The sequence below is a fragment of the Mustela nivalis genome, assembly GCF_964662115.1.
Source record: "Mustela nivalis genome assembly, chromosome: 11".
Classification (NCBI taxonomy): Eukaryota; Metazoa; Chordata; class Mammalia; order Carnivora; family Mustelidae; genus Mustela; species Mustela nivalis.
In genome coordinates, this window is record NC_139030.1 from 21,306,329 (window position 1) to 21,317,797 (window position 11,469).

At 44.4% G+C, this 11,469-nt stretch overlaps 1 protein-coding gene across 1 annotated transcript; it reads right to left on the bottom strand.

The window, feature by feature from the left end:
* Positions 1–7,354: 7,354 nt before the first annotated feature.
* On the bottom strand, positions 7,355–11,212 carry CXCR4 (C-X-C motif chemokine receptor 4). Its single transcript, XM_082690366.1, has 2 exons — positions 11,064–11,212; positions 7,355–8,944 (listed from the first exon to the last, which is right to left on the bottom strand). The coding sequence occupies exons 1-2, from the start codon at positions 11,076–11,078 to the stop codon at positions 7,898–7,900; spliced, it is 1,062 nt and encodes a 353-aa protein (XP_082546492.1). The 5' UTR covers positions 11,079–11,212; the 3' UTR covers positions 7,355–7,897.
* Between the last annotated feature and the right edge of the window lie 257 nt (positions 11,213–11,469).

Below are 11,469 nucleotides of genomic sequence, written 5' to 3' on the forward strand. Positions count from 1 at the left end.
CCGGAAGGGTCTGATCCATTTGCCCCTGACCTGCAGCACTCAGTGATGCCTGGCTCCCTGGGTCTTTACCCTTGGGACATTGCTACTTTGAAAATGTTTGCTAGTTTGATAAATGAGAAGCAATGTGTTGTTGTTTTGATTTTTATTTATTTGGTTGCCAGTGGGGTTGAACATTTCCTCATATTTTTGTTTATCACTTTTATTTCCTCTTTTATGAATTGGCACTTCGTGTTCTTTCTCATTTTATTTATTATTTCTTCCACATCTCTCTCTCTCTCTCTCTCTTTTTTTTTTTTTTTTTCACTCCATGCTGATAGGGTTTTGGTTCAGCCAAGGATATTTTTCCAAGGCCACTTTAGCCAGTATAGCTTGTCTTCCTTTACTCTGGCAGTCATTTTTATCCTGTCATATATTACACTACTATACTATCATATTATCATTTTTATACCATCAGAAAATGTTCTTTAAAACCGAAAGTACTTTAACGTTGCTTTAGCTTTTTGGATTCTTCTCATTTGAGACAGCAGTTGGGCTTCTCACCTTGGAAAGAATGTTCTATAAAGTGAGGAAGTTCACTTGGGGACATTTTTAGTAAGAGACCTAAGAGTGGCACCCACGTGGAGATAAATTCTGACATTCCCGTGAGGCACCCGAAGGCTAAAAGGGAAGAGCAGAACTATCCCCCAGTCCCTCAAAAAAGCTGGGGTGAGGTCCAAATCTGCTTTCTGTACCATTGATTTTTCTTGGGCTTTTGTGGCTGTGAAACACTATTCATTGCAGTGGATTATGGCTTTTTCTTTTGTCCTATTTACTAACTGGGGAGCCGTTGCCAAAAGTTGTGACTGGTAATTATCATTTTGGAGAAGAAAAACTTGTGCTGCTCACCCCCGAGAAAGGTGAGTCAGCACCTCAACAACTTTTATTGGTGAGCTGTCATTCTCCCTACAGGGAGTTATAAAAGGAGATGCCACCTTCACCCACACTCTGGGAGATGAGAGGGGTAGAGTGCAAAAGTGGATAAAAAAGGCAACTCTGTTATCCCAGACCTTTCTTCTGTAAATAATAGACCTAGTAAGGCAGGAGGATCTTGCCAGTCAATATAGCACAAACCCACATACAGACGCATGATGAAAGCATTTTGTGAATAGTCAAGTGCTTTGTAAGTGGTAGGTGTGATATTTTTGCAAATAGTTGAAGGTCACAGGTTCACTGGGCTTATTCTTGGTTCCTTAAGCTAACTTAGGAGTAAACTTTCCTATATTTAGAGTTTCACTTATTCATGCACGTTTACTGAATTTCTACTATATTTTAAGCATTGTTTAGACCTGGGGTCAGCAAACTATAGCCCTGCAGGTCAGATCTGACCCACCACCTGTTCTTCATAGCCTGGGAGCAAAGAACAGCTTCTATGTATTTTTAAAATTGTTGAAAAAATCAAAAGAGGAATAATATTTTAATATACTTAAAAATTTCAGTGTCCACCAGTAAAGTTTTATGGGAACACAGCTATGTTCATTCATTTATGTATTGTTTCCGGATACTTTCCTGCTGCAATGGCAGAGTTAAGTAGTTATGACAGAAACTGTATGGCCTGCTGAGGCTAAAATATTTACTGTCTGGCCCTTTACAGAAAAAGCTTTCCACTCCTGTCCTAGAGACTGGAGATACAGCTATAAACCAGATAGACATTGTCTTTGCATCTACGGGTGTCATTACGTTAAAGTTGGTCCCAGTGGGACTCACCCTTGATCCTGGCTTTAGAAACATCAGGCTCTAACCAACTGAGCTAACCTTATATAATTTTAGCCAACACTGGCACAACCTTATGGAATCTGATTACTTTTTCATGAAATCAGATCAAATCTATGAATTAAGTATGTTAGACTGCAAAGGTCTCAGCACTTAAGACATTAAGCAAGTTAAGAAGCAAAATTTATTTTCAAAATGAAAAAAAAATGACTGTAATGACACACAAAAGCTGCTTTTAACTTTTCAAAAGCCTTTTATTTGTGCTAGCTTACACGCTGCAGACTTCATGAGCTAAGAACTTCAGATGGAAAAGCTCACTTTGGACTGATAGAGACTGAGCAGGCTTGCCAGAGGAAGTAGGATGTGGTCTAAAATTATGGTCCTGATTTCCTTCTTCAATCCCAGGGGCCTAACAAGTTGTCTCCTGTAGGCAGAAGGCCAAGAAACTGCCATTAGGGCTTTTCCCCATATCCAATGGTTTGGCAGAATTTCTGCTATTATCCTCATGATGCAAACAGACCAGGATTGGGAGTTTCTCACCCAACTTGTGAGGTGGGCAAGGATCTGCTCTTCCCTAAATGGAGAATCAATGGGAGTGAGTGGGTATTATACAATAGGAAAATTGGGTGGAAATTTTGATATCTTAAAATGTAAGGCAGTTGGAAAGTCTGGGAATCTTTTGACTAACTTTTCACCTTATCTAGAACACCATAGATTACATCTTCCACTATACTGTGAGCAGTTTGCATACCTGCCTGGTCCAGGGTATTGTTCAGTAAATAGTGCAATTAAAGAATGCCTGAAAAAATGAAGGAAGGAGGTCAAGTCACATGCCAACATTAATCTGAATTCATAGAGTGTGATGTGCTCTTAAGAATGGAAATTTGTGGATTTTCATTCATTTCCTCATTCAACAAATGTTTATTGAGCACCTACTATGTACCAGGCACTTAATCCCATTTTATTTCAGTGACTAATAGTGAAAATCTTTCTAAAAATCATGCCTGGGGACACCTGGGTGGCTGAGTTGCTTAAGTGTCTGACTTTGGCTCAGGTCATGGTCTCAGGGTCCTGGGATTGAGCCAGCCACCTAGCCACTCCCCTACCCTTCACCCCCTACCCCCTGACCCCACCCCTCCCAACTCAGTGGGGAGTCTGTGTGTCCCTCTCCCTCTGCCTCTTCCTCTGCCCTTCTCTCTCCTCCTGTTCATACTCTCTCTCTCTCAAATAAATGAATGAAATCTTCAAAAAAAAAAAAAAATCGGGCGCCTGGGTGGCTCAGTGGGTTAAGCCGCTGCCTTCGGCTCAGGTCATGATCCCAGGGTCCTGGGATCAAGTCCCACATCGGGCTCTCTGCTCAGCAGGGAGCCTGCTTCCTCCTCTCTCTCTCTCTCTCTCTCTGCCTGCCTCTCTGCCTACTTGTGATCTCTCTCTGTCAAATAAATAAATAAAATCTTAAAAAAAAAAAATCACTGTCTGCTTTGTCTCTTTACAAAGCATAACCAAGCAAGTGTCTATTATTGAAGCCTAAAGAGGACTGAAGAGCATGGAGGTTCTTTTTGACCTCATGGATATTACCCTGGCTAACAGGGTAGAAGCTAACAAAGTTGCTGTAGTGCTTGAGAAGACACACACTGGTGTCAGCCTGCCTGTGTTCAAGTCTAGACTTTACCACTCATACAATGTTAGATAAATTTTGCCTCAGTTTCTCCATCGTTAAAACAAAACAAAAATAATACCCCATACACAGGGTGTTCATGAAGATGGAATAATCAAAGTACCTCGGTACGTGGGAAACCCTCAGAGTGAATGGTGACTGTTTTTGTGATCACACGGAAGCCAACCTAGAAAAGATAGAGGCATTTGGACTGAAGATATTGGGAACTTGAGGACATGCCCCAGAACGTGGTGATTTGGTTTCAGTGCCATTTATAATATGCATAGGGAAAAAACCACAACCCAGTTATTGTAGTTTAATTTCTCTGTGTTCTTGCCTGAAAATGGGGTGAGTAATACCTAACTGGTAGGGCTCTTCTGATGAGCACATGGACGAGTGTGCCCGGAGTTCAGTTGGCTCTCAATAAATATTACTTTCCATCTGATGGAGTCAAATATGAGGAAGTAATTCCTTTTAATTAAGAAGGTTGATGAGTTGGGTTCTAGTTAATTGAACTGTAATATGTAAATCAACTTAATTGTGGACTGGGCTCTACCAGATAAACACCCAGCACCTGGTATGGTTTGGTTGAGCACCTTTATTTGTTTGATTTTGAAAAATCCTTCCTCCCCCTCTTCTGTGGCTTCTTAATATTGTGGATCTCTCAACTCGGCCTGCAAACACTTTGCATTTTCAGTTGAAAGAAGGATTTTCAGAAGGTTTTAGATTTTAATTGTTGGACTTAATAGGATTGCTTTAAATTAATCCAAGTCACTTGCAGACAATGGAACAATGGCCTTGTACCTCATCACTCCTTGTTTATTTTTTGAATAAAAGGAGCAAAGTGGGACATGTTCCAAATTGAGTCACAGGCTGGGGTGAGGATTAACTGAGTAAACATTGTGGTCTTTGGGGAGATAGATATTGGGTGGGAGCTAGAAAATCTGCAGCAGTCACCCTTTACCATTTATTTCTCTTTGTGGGACATCTTCCTAGCATAGCATGAGAGAAGAAGATAAACAGAAAGACATGGTCATTATGACGAGGTGACACTGAAGTAAAGATGGAAGAGAATGGTGTATGTTGAGTAAGGAGGAACGAGAATGCATTGAAGTGAGACCAGGTAGAGGTCCTGAAGGGAGACCTTGGAACTCTGTCCGTTGATAATTTCATGGGATTATACTGTTTGGATATACCCTTACTTTCATAATTATTACCATCCTGTGGATTTTCAAGATTATTATCTTGAAAAGCCATTCTTAACCTTGAGCACAATGGACACTTTGGGCTGGATAGCTGTAGAATGTTTAGCAGCATCCCTGCTACTAAACTAGACCCACTAGACCCCAGCAGCACCTTACTACCCACTCACCCATCCTAGTATAATAACCCCAAATATTTCATTTCTTGAGGGGCAATTGCTGGCCCCCCACACACACCTGCCCTGCCCCAGTTGAGAGCTACTGCCTCAAAAGGATTCATTCAACAGCATTTCTCTTAGGCTGTGCTCATGGAAAGGGCATTCCTCTGACTTTTGGGTCTCCAGGACAGACTGGCTAAGCCACTTTGAAGCCAAATGGAATCCTCTTCAAAATGGGCTGAGTACATCCCTATGGTGCCAGACTACAACGTCACATTTTTAAGTGTTGGTGGGATGCCGAGATTATTTTCTAAGGTAGTGTGAATTTTGTCTCCAGTGGTCCTTAGCCCTCCTCAGTATTACATGGATTTAATGACAACTCAATTCTGTTTGTGGTGCCTTTACTATCCGACAATAAGGTTGGAGAAAGTCAAGCTTGTTAGATTGTTAAAATAAAACCTGTAGGTTATCCTCTTAAAATGGCTCCCTGGAATTACTATTTTAACATAGGCATAACCGCAAAAGGAATAGCCCAGTGGCATTTTAAGGAAAAGCCAAAACAAAGGCTTTGCAAGATAAAAACATCTTCTTTCCTCCCCAGTTACAAGCTTAATGTTATTAATAACTCAGATGTCATATTTATGCCATTAGTGGCAGCATGCATACAATTTAAATATTTTAGCTTCCATTATACAACTGGATCTACATTACTGACCTTCAAGGGCCCCATTCATAAAGGATGAGGAGAGGGAACAATTAGCTACTTTATACAAGGACTGGCTAGCACACTGGGTTTCCCAGCATTGTCCAACAAACCACAACACAGGGAATGCTTTGGAGCCACTTGGAACATGGCAGGGTGGGGACAGAGAATGACGGGGGTGGGGCTTTCGGGGCAAGGGGAGAGCCAGACCTTTTTTCTTATTTAAAAAAGAGTATCCCACCTTTGTTCCAAGGGAGAATGAAATATCCATTAAGTCTGGTGACACTGGGAATTTTGTTCCAGCTCAGTTCCTTTTGTTGTGACTCCAGGGTAAAGGAGAGGAATCTGGGGTGACGAGGTTTCAAGCCAAGAGGAGAAAGAAAACGAATTCCTTCCAAGGATTTCTTCTATTGTCTCAAGAATAAATATTTATAGAGAAAGTTCAAGTGAAGTCTTACAATGGTCATGGTTTTAAGACTAAGCCTTCCAAAGAGTACATGTAAAACTATGCTTAAATGAAGGGTGATCCAATTATGCTTCCCAGGGAAAAACCAAGAAACCTCAAGATAATTTCCTATATAAAATCTAATTGTGTTTTCAAGTGGAGTAGGAATACCATTCTGAATTATTCCAGATCCATAGACTGCAGCAGAAATGCACAGCCAAATTGGATTCTATTTTAAGTAATTAAGTTATTTCCCTTCATGGGATCTATAATTTGCCTTCGACAAATGTGATTTGCCTCAGAAAGATAATACATTGCAATTTTTTCCTCCGAAATAGATTTTCTGTGCCAGAAACAATTATGAAAAGTAGACCAAATATTGCTTTATATCCTAGTTATTATCTTTGAGTGCATGCCTGGAGTACCCTTTTTGTGTCCCCAAATGAGATAGGTATGGCTGCTACATCGTTTAGAAATTATCTTTAAACGGAGATCAGAACTGAAATTTACTCAAGAGCCTGGGGCTTGCACAATGGTAGTGTAAATAGTTGCGGGTATTATTACATAAGACTCCAAAATCTTGTGCAAAATATGGGCAATGAGGAGCTTGGTTCAGTGGAACTTTCTTCTCAACTCTGAAAGTACCAATTCAACTTTTATCTGCTTGGTTAAACCCTTGAGGTGCTAGGTGTTACAATAGATTAAGTGTTGAGATTTGCATAGAACATATTGCAAGGGGGGTATTTTTGGCTTGGTTAATTTTGTGAAGAAAACATTCACTTTTGGCTTTATTTTCAATAACAGTTCAGTTGACTTATGACCAGGTGTCCTGGGGAACAACAGTGGTATGGAACAATGGGTGCAATCAACTCCTGGTTTGTCCCGTTCAAAGTGCTGGTTACGGCAAGTCTGTGAATCTCAGTTCCTTTGTTAAAAGGGAATGATGGTATCTAGATTGAGAAAAATCAGAGGAGAAAACCATACCAGGCTTCACACAGCAGTCCTGGGTTATACAAGGGGTCAGTTGTAGTAAAATCTAAAACATGGTATTGCAGACCTTTTCTTCTTTACACACACATTTATCCTTCAGATTCTTTTTCATAGAAATAGGAACTGGCTAGATGTTTCTAAATGTCTAGGAGTTGAAAGTGGTTGAGACTTCAGATTTTGAAGACAGATTCCCTGGTTTGGAATGCTGGTGGTGCTGCTTACCAAGCCTTTAGCCAGGTCACTTAGGGTTTCTGTGCCTCAGTTTCCTGCTCTACAAACTATCATTCTACTATTAATAATTGAGCCAGAGTTCCTATCGCAGAATTATGATAAGGATTAAGCAAAATATTTTAACAACCAGAAGAGGACCTGACATGCCATAAATATATTATTATTTTTTACTTCTGTGAGCCAAAGGAATGTCAACAGAAATCAGAACATAACACTGAGTAAGTTTATCATGAACTTTTATTAACAACTTAATACAAGACTGTACATTGTAGGTGCTGAAATCAATCCACTTCTGAAAACTGAAAAACCAGCATTTCTATACCACTTTAGGTTTTGGTTATAAGTGCCACCTTCTACAGCAAAATCACATAGTATAACCAAACAATTTAAGAACAGGAAAAAGAAAATGTTCCACTGGAATGGAGAGATTATTTATGTACAAACAGCTGAGGATCATTTCTAGCTTAAGTGATTCACTACACTCTGGAATGTTCAGTTTCCTCTTCTACAGTCCTACAACCAGACATACAGCAACTAAGAACTTGGCCACAGGTCCTGCCTACAGACACTCATTCACATGAAAAACAACAACAAAAAATATTTATATAAATAAGTCAATTAAACTTCACAAAAACTAAAGCAACACAAGAAAAAAATCCAGTAAAAAAAACTGTACAATATCGGTCAGTCTTTTATATCTGAAAAAATGTGTAACATAAAAAAAAAAAGTTCTTTAATGTATACAAGTCTTTTCAATCAGTGTTAGCTGGAGTGAAAACTTGAAGACTCGGACTCGGTTGAAACAGAAGAATGTCCTCCCCTCTTTCCTTTGGAAAGGATCTTGAGGCTGGACCCTCTGCTCACAGAGGTGAGTGCATGCTGGGCAGAGGTTTTAAATTTGGCTCCAAGGAAGGCGTAGAGGATGGGGTTCAGGCAACAGTGGAAAAAGGCTAGGGCCTCAGTGATGGAAATCCACTTGTGCACAGTGCTCTCAAATTCACATCCTTGCTTGATGATTTCCAGGAGGATGAAAGAGTCAATGCTGATCCCAATGTAGTAGGGCAGCCAGCAGGCAAAGAAAGCCAGGATGAGGATAACTGTGGTCTTGAGGGCCTTGCGCTTCTGGTAGCCCTTCGAGTGGGACAGCTTGGAGATGATGATGCAGTAGCAGGACAAGATGACGATGCCCGGCAGAATAAGGCCAACCATGATGTGTTGAAATTGGAACACCACCAACCATGAGTCGTTGGGATAGAAGCGGTCACAGATATACCTCCCATCTGCCTCCCTGACGTTGGCAAAGATGAAATCGGGAATGGTCAACAGGAGAGCAGGTATCCAGACGCCCACATAGACCACCTTTTCAGCCAATAGCTTCCTTGGCCTCTGACTGTTGGTGGCATGGACAATAGCCAAGTACCGGTCCAGACTGATGAAGGCCAGGATGAGGACACTGCTATAGAGGTTGACTGTGTAGATGACATGGACTGCCTTGCACAGGAACTTTCCGAAGTACCAATTTGCCACAGCATCAACTGCCCAGAAGGGAAGCGTGAGGACAAAGAGGAGGTCTGCCACAGACAGATGCAGTCTGTACTTGTCTGTCATGCTTCTCAGTTTCTTCTGGTAACCCATGACCAGGATGACCAATCCATTGCCCACTATGCCAGTCAAAAAGATGATGGAGTAGACCGTGGGCAGAAAGATACGGTTGAAATGGGCATTTTCCTCGCGGAAGCAGGGTTCCTTCATGGAGTCATAGTCGCCTGAGCCCAAGTCATCTTCTGTGTAGTTATCTGAAGGGTATATCTGCAAAAGAGGCAAGGGAATGGATATTAACTTTCAAGTACAGCGGGCATTCTCCAAGTGCAAAAAAATCTTTCTGCGATTTTTAAAAAGTAATTTATAAAACCCAACTCATCCCAGCCTTCTTCAGTACATTCTGCTCCCAATGAAGTAGTGAGGGAAGAGCCCAAGAGAATTATAGACTCCAGCAGCCCTCCTCCCCATCTTTCCCCAGAGTCATTTCATTATAGCTGTCTTTAGTAGAACCAATTAGAAAATTCTTTGTTTAGAACAAAAGGGCACTGAGATTCTGACGGTTTCAAAGTCTCTTCTTTGCTAACTGTTCTACCCCGCCCACTAGGGGGAAGAAAAAAACCTTGGGAGGAAAAATACCAAAACAAAACACAAAAGAGGCCCCTCCTAGGCTGCCCAGAATGGGGGCGGGGGGTAGCGTGGGAGGGGGCAGGTGAGGAGTGGGAATAGAAACCCCTGTTGGGGAGTGGGCTTAATTTTCTATATGAAGATTCACCAGGATAGGGAAAAGGGGAGGAAGGAGCATGGGGTGGGGGAGTCCCCAAAACTTTCTCCTAAGGCGCAAAACACTGTATTTCCCTCGCTTATCTGAACACAAATCATTCTGTACTTATAGCAACGCGTAGTGGGGAAGGAGAATACGGCCGTAAACGAAGTCTTTATTGCTTGGGGTATTGAATAGGGGTGTTAGAGGAGGATACCGCCCCACACACATGCCCGCAGCTGGTGCTCCTCAGGGGCAGGGGTGTCTCTCTACCTGTTTATCTCTTGGCGCGTTTAGGACGTTAGGGAGTGCAGCATTTTAATGGGAGGGGAAGGTCACGGGGTCTGCACTCATGGTCCTCGCCCCAAGTTTCATTTCCTCACTCTCCCGGATCGCTTCCCACCCCGCCACTGACCCAGTAAATGGGGTCGGAGGTCTGCAGCTAGAAGCCTCCAGGCGGAGGGCGCACCTAGGGCCGGGTGGTCCAACTCCGGACCTCCGCGGCTGCCCACCACGCCCACGCCCACCACCAGCCGCTGCAAGCGCCCAGGGTTCCGCCCGGCAGCTTGCCAAGTTCAGTCCTACAGGGTGCTGGGGAGAGAATGGGCGGCTCCTCCGTAAACGCCTTTGAATTGCGCGCCGCTGGGGGAAACGAAAAGCCTTCCTGGTAAGGGGTTTTCAAAAGTCTCCAGGAAACCACTAACGGTTAAACATCGCAATTGGGATCGGTGAGAACTAAACGGTCTCCCCGCTTGCACCTGCCGGTCTGCGCCGCAACTACCCGCAGGCCGGGTGCCCTCCCAAGTCCTCATTCCACCCCAGTCCCCGCGGGGCACACCTCTGGGTCCCGCTGCACCGTGACTGCTTAATACTCCTCCCTCTGTGCTATCCCAAACTACGGAACCCCGGGGTCCACTCGCTGCGCTTCCGATGCCCGCGAGGTCTCTCCCTCAATCCTAACGCGCACCGGCGGCTCCGGGCCACCTCCCTGCTGTGGCCAATTCTCAGAACTCTCTCAGGCAAGCAGCACCTTGGGTCCGCCCGCCCTTCCCACCCTCTGCTCACTACGCGGGGGTACTGACACAGCTCCTCGGGAGGCGCAGAGTTCGGCGAACACGCGCCTAGCCTCAAGAGTGGTCCCCTGGAGACTTTGCCTGAAATTAACCAGGGGCGCAGCCTCGCTCTGGGAACGCAGACCCCGCGCACCGCCCTCCACCTCTCAATTCAGATAATTCACTCCCCAAAAAACCCCTCCTCCTCCCGGGCGGGAGAGACTCTCGGTCTGAGTTCGCGGGCAGCGCGCACGCCTTCTTCGCACTTGTGCACAGAATGTTCTTATGTTTGCAAACAGCATGCAAGCACAGCGCGCGCCGCAGGACTCAAGGGAGAAACATGCAGCCACCGAAAAGGTCCTTCCAGTTTTTTCTCCTCTGTTTTACAGAGTAAAAGACTGCACTCCTACCCCCCTCCGCCAGTGTAACCAACCGCACGAAAACTCCTTTCCATGCTCCTCTCCCGGGTACTGGCACCTCCCATGTTCTGGTCGGTTATGCCCACTCGGAGGGGTTGCGCTCTAAGTTTACGTGTTTGTACGTTTAAGAAAAAGCAGGTTGAAACTGGACTTACACGGAACCCGTCCATGGTAACTGCTCGCTCTCCAGCCGCAGGGGCTACCGGAGCACCCAAGTCGTCAGGATCACCTTGCTACCTGCTGCCGCAGACAACGGACTGAAGTTTCTGGCTGAGGCTGGACTTTTATAAAAACACGCTCGGCGGGCGGCGCATGCGCCGTGCGGGTGCGCGGGCGGGGCAGGGAAAAGGGAAGGCGGGGTGGGGCAGAGGGAGCAGACGTGGGGGAGGAAGGCTCGAGGGAGGGGTGGAGGTAAGCGCTCCAGCAGTCCCAGGGAGGTTAATTGGGGTAAACCCGGGAATCCCCTGAGCGGCTGCTGTTAGTTGGAGGTTACCTTGTGAGTCTTAGGCTGTGGAGGGCATCCCAGAGGCGTTCCGCAACTTGGGAAAGCTGGATGCGCCT